Genomic DNA, 14,401 nt, shown 5'->3' with positions numbered 1-14,401 from the left:
GCTAAACCTGAACAATTTGGCCTAGGAAAACTTGGTTCATCAATTTCAACTTCTTTCTTGCCACCATGGAAACATTTTCCGGAAACACTATATAACATCTTCCTATACAAATAGCCACACAACATGCTGGATTTGCAACCATATAATTACACCTTCTTAATATATTCTAGCCCTCTGAAGACCTGAACAGGTAGGTAACAAATACTTTGATGACAAGCACTCTGGAAGGACTTCAAAAGCACTGCCTGCTGTGGAGAAGAAGAGGAACTAATCACTCTTTCTAGAACTGCTTTGATTTGTGGGAAACCCAAAAAAATCTCCATGTTTCTTTGAAAATCAGCATAAAGGAATACTGCCTATAGAAATCTGCTTTCTGTCCTCTCAGGTTCTCACTTTTCAGATATATCCATTTGCTGTTATGTAAAATACGTGTAAGCCTCCCAGTAACAGCTATGCTTTCACACCTTTATTAACCAGTAGAACTAGGAGACTGGCATATCCCAGATCTGGAAAAGGAGGACAGAGAAAAGATCTTATGAGCTCCATGAGAACCAAAATTTAGAATATAATTCAGGATTTCTTGCAAATGTTGACCAATTGACCTGCTGATTGGATATGTGTCAGGTGATAGCCTCATTAAGAGATTACAGATTAATCATATGCCTCTTAGAAAGGCATCTTAGCAAGCTTTTTCTGCAAAGACTATTGATGTGGTTCCACTTCTGTTCGACTGGTAAATACAGTGGCAGATTTTTAGCATGTGTGTTACAGAAAGAGGTGAAGAGGTACGTCAGGCTGGTTTAATCACAATTTTGGCACCAGTCTGGCTAAAACTGTTTCTGAATACCTAGTTCTGCTACTTCTGTGACCAAACCACACACAGAAAAGCCTTAAGAACTGAAATGAACCCCAAGGAACAGCAATTTATAAGGAAAACAACAGGGCTGATAACTAAACTTCTACCAATGGTCTGAGCTGGCAGTCAGCTCAGCAAACAGTAATAGAGAGAGACAGACAAAATTCTACTGTCTGTAGGACTGATGAGCCTTGACAATGTTTCACCCTACCTCTCTAAAATGGGGTGAAAGGCTCTACTCAGGCAACAGGCAAAGCTGTTTCCATCTGGCATACTCCTTCTTTCTCATGAGTTTCCTCCCTACTGATTATTAAGGAGCTGTTTTATATAAACCCCCTCAACCCATTTGCCTCTGGACTCCCAGCTCATTCTTGTCTCATTACTTTGGTTTTCATGCCCACAAGACATTTTAATAAGAATTAATTTCCTACCTGAGAAAAGCTTAATATGTACCACACACCGATGTTAACGAAAAACAGTAGGTGCTGTAGCATCCAGTTCCTGGGATTTTGTGAGTAACTGTGACAACAGCATTAACAGTAAATATGTTTATGTCAGCTGCTGATTGACAAATATTTATCTATATTCTTCCAGTATAGGTCGTATCTATAAATCCCCAGGTGAAGTCAGGAGTGGCTTCTCTAGCCACACCTATCTCTACATGATAAAGTATTCCTGTGACACATTTTTAAAGATATATTCTGCTCTATGTGAACTTACAGGGTATTTTTTCAGGAGTATATATTGCATGTCCTGTTCTTCACAGGTCTGCTTAGCAGGCTAGCATTAGAGGCAGGTTTTCTTGTGACTGGCATTTGCATAATTTCGATACCATCACTTCCATAAAGTTCTGTACTTCCAAAACTGCTCTTATCATAGGGATCTAGTATAAAATGTATTGACCTTTTGTGCTTATTAATGTCCTTTTACTTACTATTTGAGCTTCTTGCAATTGTAATGTGTTTTATCCTGACAAAATGATAAAGAGGTAGAGTAGAAAGGGAGGAACTGAATCAACAGAAGACAAAGTGACTTATAAGTTACCCAAATAATCAAGACAGAGAACTTGTCTTGATTATTTGGGTAAAATAGAGAACTAAAAACAGAGAACTAAAAAACAAGGACAAGTTTCCTTCTGACTTATGCTGCTGCTCTCCAAGCATTGTACTCTCTTTTCAGTTTCTTCCACTGGGAAAGAATTCTTCACGTAAATAATTTTGGATTTAATAAAATGTTTTTAATAGTTTTTAGCATCCTTATTCAGTTTTACTTTCTCTCTTCCCTTTGAAAAATGACCTTCATAAAAATGGAAGTGCATTAAGATTTCTTCTTTAGTCTCCCCTGCAAATAGGGACCTAAATCAAAGACCTGGTTTGAGCACTGTTAGTAGAGACACATCAGATTAGGTGAGTTACAGCTGATGAAAACTGCGTTGCAATTTTGTCAGACAGAACAAACTATCAGATCATCAAATACGATTTTAAATGAAGTATGAAGGCTGAAAGGATTATGGAAAGAACCATTTTCAGATAAAGGCAAGGAGAATTACTTAAAATATAAGGAGCGTGCTGCAAAAAAAGGCTCTTCCATTTTTTCAGTTCAAGGGATTTTATGTATTTGTGAATCTTCTAAAGCATTATTTTCCTCCACTGTCATTGTCTAAGCCACTGCAGTCCATAACTGTTGTCATGCATTTACAATTTTCTTTGTCGCTGAGGCCAGCCAGCTTGAATTAGAAGCTGTTCATAGCCACATTCTGAAGTATCAGGATATTAACTGGGATGTGGCAATGGATTAAGGCAGGGCTGCTCCTCGCCTTACAGGGGAGGGGCTGAAGGGCTATCCAGCAGCTCCTGAACTGCCACTGTTCCCAGCTGATGTTTTTTTTTGCTTTACTCTAACACATCAAGCTGTCTCTATCCCTCTGTCAGCTCCAGGCAAGGATGCCAGACTAACATAAGGGCAGCATGATCAGGAAAGGTTGCTAGTTGTGTCAGCCACCCCAGCTTAATCTGCTGCTGCTTGGGTCTGTACACTGCCAAAACTGTCATTTCTGTCTCATGGGGCAGCAATTGTTTGTAAAATCAACCTACTGCTTTACAAAAGTTACTCCTTCACCCCAGCTTTGGGGATTTGCCAAAGTTCTGAGTCACTGAGTCACTAAAAGGCCCCACAGAGGCTTTCTGACTTGGGTTGTGGACCTGCAACCCTTGCTGACAAGTAGCCCTGACTCATGCTGTTTGTATGAACAGGACTGTTCTCTTCACTGAACCGTGCTCCTAAACACAAGGCAAAGGATCAGGTGGGGAATCTAATAATAAGCGCAGAACACTAAATTACTACCATTCAGCCTAACTCACTGCTCCCCAAAATATATTTGCAATTTCATTAAAATAGATCATGTTCTGCACAAAGCACGTCAGTGCTCTTAGCTGGGATTATATCCGTTATTGCCTAGCACTGCACTGAAAAAACCACTGATTTTAATACACTCTGCCATGTTCCTAAAGGCTTAGGAACTAATGTCAGCTGAATATATTCATACTGGATGTTCAATCACCGCACCAAATATGCTCTGCAAACTAGTCACCTTTAAAACATTAGTGGCACCTTCTTGAATAATTCACTACAACCAGATTGCATGTCCCTTGGGTCCTCTTGAAAGCTGAAAAGGAAAGGATGGGCAGGAACATGATATGATGACACCAGTGCTGAAGTGGTTTAATTCAATGTTATTACCATACATTTGGATTTTTTTCCCCACGTTTTTAAATTTCATCAGGGAAATTTCCTAAATTCCTGCATTCTTTTCTTGGCATTTCTTTCAGTCTTTCATTTTCTTTCCCTTTACCTTTTCTCTTTCCTTTGCCCCCTTCTTGCCCCTTTCCTCTTTCCTTTTCCCACTCTTTTCCTTCTCCTTTTCCTTTTCCCTGTTCTTCTATTCCACTCTAGCCAATTCTATGTTTTTGGTTTTAATATTCTATTACATTTTATTTCAAGAAAATTCTAGACATATGATACAGTTTTGCAAGCTTTTGCTTCTAATAATAATTACGGGTCAAATTTTGCACCCTATAAATTTGGGTGGATAAATTTGGTATAATTCCACTGATATTAATGGAATTTAAACTGACATCAGACTCTAACCCTACATTTTAATGATTGATTTTCATGGTCTCAGCTGTGAGACAATTTGTCTTAACCCTCCATTAAATCAGAAAATGAGTGTTTCTGACTGAATATGCCAATCATTCTAGCTTATCTAGTGAGAGATGCCACATGCTTTCTCCTGCTCTAGCCTTATTTTTTGACAGCTACTTATGCTACTTATTGTCTAATTGGGCCTGCCAATCCTCCCTGTACATCCCAATCTGTCCAGTCCAGACACAAGTCTGAAACATTTTTAAAATCTGCATACTGTTGTTGATTACAAGAGATGGCAGGGAGGGGGGGGGTGGGGGGGGTATGGAGGGGAATACAGCCTAGATGTGACAATGTGCTTACTTCTCTATGTTTATTGTTCAGAAAAATAAAGAATTGCAGAAGTTAAAAGAACAAATTATATCTGAGTACTTGGGCTTTCTGGCTATAAGGGGAGGAAGGGTACTATGGACAGGATGAAAGCCACATTTTCTTCTGAGTCTTTCACACTTACAAGGCTGTAAGGGCTAAATTTGTTGCTTGCTCTGCTGTGAAAGAGGAGGAGGTAACAGCTACTCCCAGCTAGTACCAAATGGTAGGAGATACAGCTTGCTGATGTGCCCCAATGCACAGCATGGGCTTTCTGGTGGGAGAGGATGTCCTCACATGTTGCAGTGGCTGGTAGGTTAGGACCTGCTTTGCTTCCATGCAAAGAAACAAGAAGTCCCCCGTGCTGGGTCCTGCTGTGAAATCCTGCTTGCTAACACCAGGATTCCCTCCATGGAGGATACATCTGCCAACCTCTGCTTAACCGGTTGTGACTTGCCAAACAGCATGCCAGCATGTGGACTAGAGTTTCTCAGTGGGGCTGGCAGAGCTCTGACATCTGCTGGGACTGATCCAAAGCTCCTGGGATCTGATAGGAAAAAAAGTCCATTGATCTTGGTGGCTTCGGATCTGTCCCTTTTCTCATCTCCTTTGATGATTTATACAACACTGACATGCGTATCTCACTTCTGAGGCACACAGAGCACATGGTTTTAATCTCACCATTTCCCTGGTGACAGGGAAGGAAGTGCGCTGGCAGCTAAGACACTGAAAAACACTCATTATTCTGCACATTATTATTACTTTTTAATTCCCCATGGAAGGTAGAAATTACAGTGAAAATTCACAAATATTTTGTTTTACAGTCTTTGCCTGCCCTTAAAGGCACAGTAAAATATTACAAAGTGCAAATTTTTGTATATGTGGAAAAATTATGAGAATGTTTTTTATGGAAATGGGAGGTAAGAAAACATTAACAATTAAAAGCTACTGCTAAACAAATGACCCCTTTCCCTAGGAAAAGCTTAGAGAGGGAATCTTTCCAGTGTACCAGGTAAATCTCCTTTCAGTTTGGAAGGTGAGAACATTTCATCCTTGTGAAGTCTTTGTAAAATCAAGATTACCAGGCTATTGGCAGCCATGTTCTACTAGTTATGCTGCTCTGGACCAAGTCCTACAGCAATGGTGGCTACAAAACAAACTTAAAATAAGTCACAACTCAAGATTCCTTGTGTCCTGAAGAGCAGTGTTCAGGGGCAGACAGGGCTTGCTCTGGTGAGTGTCTGGCTGTCAGACTCAGTAGCCCATGCAGTTCTCCAAGGGATGCCCCCACAGCACCCACGTTCATGGAGCCAGAGCACCTCCTGCCCACTGGAGAGATCTGCAAACTCCCAGCTGCTTTCATAAAGCTGGAGGGATGCTTTGCCATATTTTTAGATCTTTCATTCTAGTCCAATACCTTTTTCCTTTGTTTCCTCACTGGCTAGTGCCATTTTTTCAGCACTAGATGTCAGTGTGGACTTGCAATACCAGATTGCTCTGTATTTTTCCTTTAACAAGAGGGGAAAAATTGCCATCCAGAAAGAATGCAAGTCTCTCCAGCCTCATGATGTACTTCCTACAAAACACATCTTGTCTATTGTTTGAACTCCACGTGAAAAGTGTAGAACTGCATTCTGCCCTTGATTTGGATTAATATGGCTGTAAAAGGGTCTTATCAATTTTGTGATCCTATCACATCTGAGTTGAAGAGGAGCTACCAAGACTCTGGAGAAAAAGCTGTGTTTAGAAAACAATAGAGAAAAAGAAATGGTTCTGAATTATTTTGGTAAATTGTGACCTTGCTAAGGTAGTGTTGCACAGGTGCTCCACAGGGATGGTTAATCCTGTAAACTAACAGTACTACTCATCTGAACAAGAATCTACTGACAATACTGACTCCTTGCATTCCTACTGTCTAGAAAGACATTGCATCATCTAGAAATGTTTTGCTACACCAGACTGTTTCAAGGACTGTTCTAACTTGAAATTTCCCTAGCATTTTCTGAATACTGAACTGAAACCAGCTTGGGGCAGAGCAACCAGCCAGGAAGCATATGACTGGCTTGTATCACTCTTTGGAAAACATTTTGTTTCTTTCAGAAATTTAAGTCCCTCAGTCTAAATTATGAGTGGTCCATGAGCTGTTATGGGAGGGCTGAGGAAGATGCATGGAGCGCCCTGATCCCCCTCATTTTGCAAGTAGCAATCTAGAACAAAACTCTGCTCCTCTTGCTACTGGAGAAGTACAAACCAGGGAAGGGCAGAGTGGGGAGAGGAGGAAGCGGGTTCAGAATTCTGATTTCTCATTTTTTACTTTCATGGGTTCCAGCTTCTGTGAAGTGGATCTGAGCCAACACGACAGATGGAGCCTTTTACACCACCCTCGTGCTTGGTTTACACCAAGCGTGATGCACAGAAGCTGAGGCAGAAAACGCTTCTGGCGGAGAATACGAAGCAGAGCTCTCTGACATTCCTCCCAACTCGGTGTAGTTGCAGCTGCGATCTAGGCCTACAGAAGAATCCATTTACATGCTTTTGTATTCTTCACTATACATTAGTTAATAAAGTATTACCCTGATACATACACCAGTATGCCTCGCTGTTACTATACTTGAAGTTTGTTACTATCCCTTTTGACTCCATTGCAACACATGCGACTGCCCAAGCAGCTGTTCTTAAAAACCCTCTGAGTTTTTAAGAAAAAAACCAACCTTGTGTGGTTTTGTTTCTCATTATTAGGCTTATCAGGAGCAGACTGTAAGTAGGAGGCTACAGAATATTAGAATAGTGCTTAAAACTATCAATTGAAAATATTAGCAAATACTGTGCAAAAGTAAGGACAAAAGTATTTTTTTCTCCTGGATTCTGAGAAGTTAAGGTAATATTTGGCAGATAACACAGAACCTGAGGTAATACAAGTTGTACCTGGCAAATATAATGTCACATGGCTCTACCACCTGCTGTCATTCCCACATACTTCACTTTGCATTGTTTCTGTAATACTGTTTTCCATTTATTCACCTCTTTCTATAGACGTTTAGCATTCAAGCAATTAGTACTGTTAATGAAAGGTGCATACTGTAAAAGAACATGTCTGCAACCAGCTTCTGAAGACTGACTTACCTGTGTAATATTCACTGTGTCAAGACTTGCAGTACCTTCTTTATTAGCTATCATGAACTGTTTGGATAAGGTGCTCTGTCAAGCCAGCTGCCTCTCTAGGTGCAGAAGGGTTTCATCGCCTTGCACCCTACATTGCAAGGCAAAACAGTGTAATTCAGGAATATACCTTGAAAGACTATCCCGATTTCCCTCGGCAGAAGTAAAGGGAGCTGAGGCGATCAACAGTCCTCCCGAAACTCTGAATCCACATTCAGCTGGCATTGTTGGGTGCTGATCTGAAAACAAGAGAGAGTAAACATACTTCTCATCTGTTGGTTTGTCTTCCACCCCCTTTTCTTAGAAATCACAGAAACAGAAAAATTAACTGGATAGGACCTTTATACGACACTCATCCACCCCGGACTCCCATATCCACAGATCCGTGTATCACACCTTGCCCAGATAAACATGTATTGATGTCGCTTCATTTATGAATTGGTGCAAATGCCTTTAATGCAGATATGGGCATAGTCTGAGAAACTATTTGTCCTCTTTTATTCCTTAAGTATACAATAAAAATGGCCTGCACAGTAGCTTCTGAAGAAAGATAGCACTGGGGGGGCTATAGCTGCATGAAAGGTCAGGAAGCTACACAATGGGATAACTCATGCAAAGCTGATAACAAAAAAGCCACCAAGCAGCTAACACAGTTTATTGGAGAAGCAGTAACAACACTGGCCTGATTATGCACTAAAATGTTAAATTCATGTGAATGGCATTTGGTATTGCACCTGGTTACCTACAAAGGTACTCAGTAGCTATGATAATACAACTGTGAATGTAGAACAGCTTAGAAATTATTATGGTGAATGCTCTTTCCTATTAAAATTATTAAAGTATATTCCTTATAGTACCACTTTACAGCATGTGGTAGTGGACTGTACAGTACAATTTGCCATTTCTTCAAGCAAGTTATTTCCAAGTATTTCTTCCTGTAAAAAATGGTCAACCAGCAAGTCAGGTTGAAATTTCAGTTTATTTTTAAGACTATGTTATCTTTCCTGTGAACATCAGTTTTTGCCACAGGTAACTCCAGTGTACAAAATATAGCATGCTGTTTACAGTGTGATAGAAACTTCAGAAAAGCATAAACCTCAAACAAAAGATAGATGGCTTTAAACAGAATTTTTATAAAGCAAGGATAAACTTTCTTATCCTTGTGAGCATCACCACACAATTCCAGAATAATTTTAGGACCCAAATCTTGAGATTTATGAGTTGTTTATTTTTTTTATTCCATGAAGACTGATTACAGCATGTTGCAGGACTGTTTTTCAAATATCAGTGTAAGCATAAGTGTAAATCTTCATAGGATTAAGTTCAATACATACAAAAAGTTACTGGTTGCAAATAAAAACCTAAGATAGTGGGTAACAGGGCCTCCTACATCTCTTGAAACACCAGTTACCAGCTGGAGATACACTGATACCAAAATACATCTAAAAAGATGCCTACAATAGGTTTATGCATAATTTGTAGTCATACTGTCAGGGATAATACGGGACCTATTTCCCTTAGCTTACAGATGCGAACATATTAACAGTGTTGTCTGCTGGGTGGCTTACTCTAGCTGCAGATGTAGGCTGTGTGTATTTTACACACCTTATTTTAGAGAGATAAGCCAGTTCTGGTTTGCTTTCTCTATGAGCAACTGAAGACTTCAGAAGTCTCAATTTTGGTATCTGTGAAGAAGTGGTGTGCAGCACTGTTTATTTTAAACAAGCTGAAATACACAGTAATGTAAAAACTGTAAAAACTGATCTCTTCAAAACATGCACCTCTACTTTGGTATCTGCTCAGAAAATCTAGATGCCCAAACCCTATTAGGAGCCCACACCAGCTATTATAAAATTAAGCCGTATGTTATGACTGTGTGCCCTTACTTTTTAAACCTTTCTCCTTTAGAAAGAAGTGCCTGATCAGTTCTGAACAGAATGTAAACCTCTGGCTAGCTTTATCAGTTCAGGGTCAGATGCTTTTGTCAGAAATGAAACCTCACCTGAAATCTTGTTTCAGCTTCCCTGTAAAAGCCACCACAGAAGGGGGCAGGATCGAAGAGGGAGGATGACCTGTTTGCACAGCTCACTGTTGAGCAAAATTCAGACCCCTGTTCCATTTATCAGCACATATTCTCCAAAATGTGCAATATTATGAATTTACAGATAATTCTGTATGCTTAGGGCACACCTGTCACCTGGTATTTTCAAGGAAACTGGTCAAGAAACAGGTTAATTATTTTCACTTGCTGACAGACAAGGTAGCGTAACCAGAAGTGAAGTGGAGGTCTGCAGCTTATAACAGTGAGTATATTTGCCTGTCTAAACTAGGGTTTTTTCCCCACTATCCCGGACAAGGAACAAGGTTAGTTCCTATTTTGTGTTTATTGAAGTATAAATAAGATTCCCTAGATATGTTTCTACAGGAATAGTAACAGCATTCACCCATATAGGCCTATAGAACTCACTTTTAATATAACTATTTACTTTCCACTGAATCCTTGAGATCTGTAGAAATGTGGTCAGCAGCAAGATGTTCTACTTTCTCTCTGCACTGTTTCCTCTTGTCACTGGTTATTTTCTGTGCTGGGTAGTAAATTGAAATTTTAATGCAAACTACTTCTGGAGTGTATTAAAGAACAAATGGGTGGAGGTTACAGTACCAGGTACTTGCCTCTACAAGACTTAATGGCTAGTAGACAGTAATTTGTTAGAAGAAACAAAACCCTAACTGTACTCTTGGCTATATAAAGCAAATTGTAGAAAAAAATTCTATTAAACCATTTTTAAGAGAAACCGGGAAGAATGGAGGGGAGAAAGTATGACACATCGCTTTTCTGAAGATGTAGGTGTTCTCTGAGGTATTTGTCCTGTTTAGACTCACGCTGGATAGTGAGAGAGCTGCAAATATGTGCCCCAGATGCAAAACAAAAACTGAAGCCCACCCTCAAAAAAAGAAAATTACATTGCACTGGGAAGAGCCACGCTCTTTGAGAAAGGAATACAGGCTGTCCTTTTGTTGTGACTTCCTTTCTGTGAAATACTCTACGCTGTTAGGGGTGATTTTCTGATTGTAAGACTGAGTAACTGTTTGGATGCCTTGACAGTGTAGTCCCATCACCCCACCCCCCACCCCACCCCGACTTTGTCATTTAGTCCTAAATTGAATAAAAGGTTAATCACAGTCAGATATAAACTGTATTTAATATCTGCTCAACTCTTAGATCCACTGTCAAGAAATTACAGAAAGTACGGTGGTACTGTGTAGCAATGCACTATTTTCAAAATGCTGTTTATTCTAGCAGCTGACCAGCTCCACTACTACTACTACTCAGCAATGGAAATTTTAAGAACTCCATAAAACTCTGAGCATGCTGTCCTCTAAACCTGTCCCGATAGGGCTGGTCATGCCACAGGCATTCTATGCAAAGCAGAAACTATGAGTCATGTTTGCAACATCCTTTGCCCCTGCGGATTCTTGGAATCTAGCAAGATGGGAATTTCTATGGTAGTTTTCCCTTCTGTGGGAACGTTAATAGGATCTCTATCTTCTATGTAACCACTTACTTTCTATACTGTTAGTGTCTCTGAAAGATCGGACAGAAGCTGGCCATGGATTTCAAAAGTAACCAGTGCTAGAGCAGACAGCACATTCACACTTTCTGTAGGAAACTGAACTAGAAAGCACTCATGGGTAGACCTACCTTGGGGTATCTACCATCGATAGCAGAGACTGCAATTTATAATTCACAAGTGGGGACAGCATAGCTTGGGACGACAGATTATTGACCCCAGCTGTCTGCCCGTCACCCAGCACACAAAAGACCAAGCTGTTCACAAGACAGCTGTGGAATCACCGCCTCTTACTGAAACCGGCAACAGTTTACAGCAGCATTCTCTAAATGGGGTTCAGATTATTCACAGTGTCTCAGCTATCCAGAAAAGCAGTGTCTGAATGAAGAATTAGGGCTGGTAATCTCCTCCGCCATCCCCAGCTATGGTACCTCTTCTTGCAAACTGAACTGTGAGCTACACTGATGCCAGAAAGCGACCACATACAGTTGTAATTGAGATGGAGAAAGGCAGGGGAAAAAGGGAGGCCTTTGCACCTCCTTTGTGTCTAAGGACAAGTATCAAAGATACCATGCACGTACATGTAATATGTATAGTACAAATATTACATAATACTTTGTATATTATTTAAGGTTTTGATCCGTTTTATTGTGTTAATTGTAAAATACCTTGGGTGCTATGCCATTGTGACACAGGCACGATTGCAGTTGGAATGCCTGCCTAGATGATATGACAGAGTCCTGAGATGGTGTATAGCACTGCTTCATGGTGACCCATCTTATTTTGCAGCAGACAATAATCCATAAAAACAAGCAGTGTACCTTGGATGACCGATTGTAGGAATCACATTCACATAAATTCCATGTACATGACATTAAGTATCACATATATTTAAAGAAAAAAATAATTTTATCTCCCTGGTAGTGTTGTCATGAGCAAACCCAGCCTGCTATCCAAATGGGTGTAATTCACAGGGCCAAAATTTTCAGCTGTCGGTCAGTCCTTGTGTAAGCCTCTCACCAACAATAACGGGAGTGTTTCCTCTGAGTGGGAGACTGAGGTCTGCAAGATTTTTCTGTACCGCCTGTAGGCCAAAGATACACGGAATTTTCACCCTCCTTGTCTAGCTTCTCCCCCGCATACACCCGCAGAGCCGAGGCCCGCAGCAAACCGCCCAGGTCGGCAGTCCCCTACCCGGGAAAGCTCCCGACAAGGGTAGGCAGCCCGCAGGCCGGCCACCCCGACGAACCCCGGCCCGGGCCCTCCGCCCCCCGGCGGTGCGCGGCCCGACCGAGCAGCGGGGAGCCGCGCTCGCCCGGCGGGGCCTGGGCGGCGGGGGCCGGCCATCCGGGCGCTTTGCCGAAGCTGCAACGGCAAACCGAGATGCGACGCAGCGCGGCAAGAGGGGGCACGCCGCCGAGCGCCGCCACCCCGGTCCTGCCCGCTCCGCCCAGCCGCCTGCCGCCCCTCTCCTTCACCTGGCGGGACACGACGCCGAGCGCAGCCCCGAGGGCCGCCGCCGCCTCCCGCCCGGGGCCCGCGGGCACCGCCATCGGCTGCCCCCAACGGCCGCCGGGCGAGCCCGGCACGCAAACGCCACCGCTCGCCTGCCACCGCCGGCAGCTCGGCTTTTAACTCCTTCCTCGTCGGGGCGGCCGGCCTGCTCGCCCCGCCGACTTCCCTCGGGCGAGCAGGCAGCCGCCCCCCCCGCGTCCCGGCAGGCTCCCGCCTCAGCCCCGAGCGGCCCCGTCTGGGGACTCGGCCCTCCGAGAGGCGCGAGACCCGCTACCCCGGCAGCGGCCTCGTCCAGCGCCCGCCCACCTGGCGCTGCCCCGCACCTTGCGTGAGGAGAGGAGCAGAGGGCGGGGTGAGCCGGCGGGCCCGGCCCGTCGCGCCGCGCCGCCGGGGGCCGGTCCCCCGCCGGGCGGGGAAGGGAGGGGGGGGGGGGGCGGCAGGAGAGGCGGCGGCCGCTGCCGCTGTAACCGCTCCCCATCCCGCCCGCTGGTGCCGCCCCCAGTATGGCGACACGGTAGAGGAGCGGCTGCGCCGGGGTGACCGCCCCCTCCCGCCTCCCGCGGCACAAGCACGGCGCCCCGCGGGCGAGCGAGCGGCCTCGGCGGCGTTGCTGCCGCCGTTGCCCCCCACAGGGCTCAGCGGCGGCGGCGGAGGATGGCGGCGGCGACGGGCGCGGCGGCAGCAGCGGCAGGAGCAGCGGCGGCGGCGGCGGGGCCGAGCGGCCGCGCGGCGGGAGCCAGCACCGTCCCGAGCAGCTCATGGTGGCGCCCCAGACCCGCGAGCAGCGGCCGCGCCGGGGCCGCCAGCTGAGCCGGATCCCGGCGGGCGGCTCTCCCTTCTCGACACCGACCCACCGAGCGACCCGTTCCCCTCCCCCGGCGCTCCCTCTCCCCCCACCCCAGCGCAACCCGCGCCTCAGATCGCCCCCGCCAGGGCCGGACTCCCGCCACCCCCGGGCGCCGGGGGAAGGCGGCAGCGAAGGGCACCGGCCAGCGCCAGGCGGCGGCGGGACCATGGGCGCGAAGCAGAGCAGCCCCACCACCGCCAACGGCCGCACCCGAGCGTACTCGGGCGGGGATTTACCTTCCTCCAGCAGCAGCAGCAGCGGCGGCGCTAACGGGACCGGCGGGCGCTCGGCAGGCGCTGGCGGGCGGTACGCGCACCTGGCGGCGGCGCCTCATGCCGCTCCCGGCGGCGCGGCGGCGACGGCGGCAGGAGGAGCGGCGGCGGGGGGTGCCGCGGGGTCGGCGCCCCGGAGCAGGTCCTTAGGGGGGGCCACCGCCGCCGGGGCCCGGGCTGCGCAGTCCGCCTTCAACATACCCCACAGCAGCGGCCCCTACGGCTCGCAGGACTCGGTCAACAGCACCCCCGAGGAGGGCGGCCGGGAGCGGCCCGCGGGGGGCGGCGGCGGCACCTCCGGCGGGCCCCGGCTAGTGATCGGCTCGCTGCCCGCTCACCTCTCGCCGCACCTGTTCGGAGGTAAGGGCCAGCCCGCGCGGCGGGGGGCTGGCGGGGGGCTCGCTGCATCTCCCGCCGCTGCGGGGCGGGGGGCGCCTCCTCCGGCTCCCGGCCCGAGGTGGGACGGGTAATGAATCATCACTTTGGGGAGCGCGGCGGCTCCTCCAGGCTGGTGTCCGCCGGAGGAGGGCACGGTTTGGAGACGGGGATTCCAGGCCAGCGTCTCCTATTGTTTGTAACGAGAGCCCTGGAAGGGGGAGGGGGGGGGGGGCCGCGCGCTAAGAATGAAACGAACCCCGCGGTGGGGACGGTGAGGAGGAAGCGCAGCCCC

General features: G+C 46.1%; 2 protein-coding genes across 5 annotated transcripts in view; one reads left to right on the top strand and one right to left on the bottom strand.

Annotated features, from left to right (window-relative positions):
• The window catches only part of EID2 (EP300 interacting inhibitor of differentiation 2), a 51,330-nt gene extending 38,240 nt beyond the window's left edge, over positions 1 to 13,090 (bottom strand). The window contains exons 1-2 of one of the 3 annotated variants that reach the window (XR_008747204.1): positions 12,936 to 13,090; positions 7,656 to 7,764 (exon numbers count right to left, since the gene is read on the bottom strand). Coding sequence is in view for 2 of the 3 variants with exons in the window: in XM_055803930.1 (XP_055659905.1) it covers positions 7,740 to 7,764; positions 12,576 to 13,090 (540 nt within the window). In the remaining variant the exon portion in view is untranslated. Of the gene's footprint in view, positions 1 to 7,654; positions 7,765 to 12,575 lie in introns of those variants that run through there. The other 2 variants (XM_055803931.1, XM_055803930.1) reach the window with 2 other exon arrangements.
• Positions 13,091 to 13,177: 87 nt separating this feature from the next.
• The window catches only part of ZNRF2 (zinc and ring finger 2), a 60,738-nt gene continuing 59,514 nt past the window's right edge, over positions 13,178 to 14,401 (top strand). Inside the window, exon 1 of one of the 2 annotated variants that reach the window (XM_055803926.1) lies at positions 13,178 to 14,091. In XM_055803926.1, the coding sequence (XP_055659901.1) occupies positions 13,371 to 14,091 (721 nt within the window). In that variant the 5' untranslated portion in view covers positions 13,178 to 13,370. The remainder of the gene's footprint in view (positions 14,092 to 14,401) is intronic. The other variant, XM_055803925.1, reaches the window with a different exon arrangement.

The sequence above is a fragment of the Falco peregrinus genome, chromosome 5, assembly GCF_023634155.1.
Source record: "Falco peregrinus isolate bFalPer1 chromosome 5, bFalPer1.pri, whole genome shotgun sequence".
NCBI lineage: Eukaryota > Metazoa > Chordata > Aves > Falconiformes > Falconidae > Falco > Falco peregrinus.
Note: the sequence above shows the minus strand (reverse complement) of the source record. Positions and strands in the feature narration are given on the sequence as shown.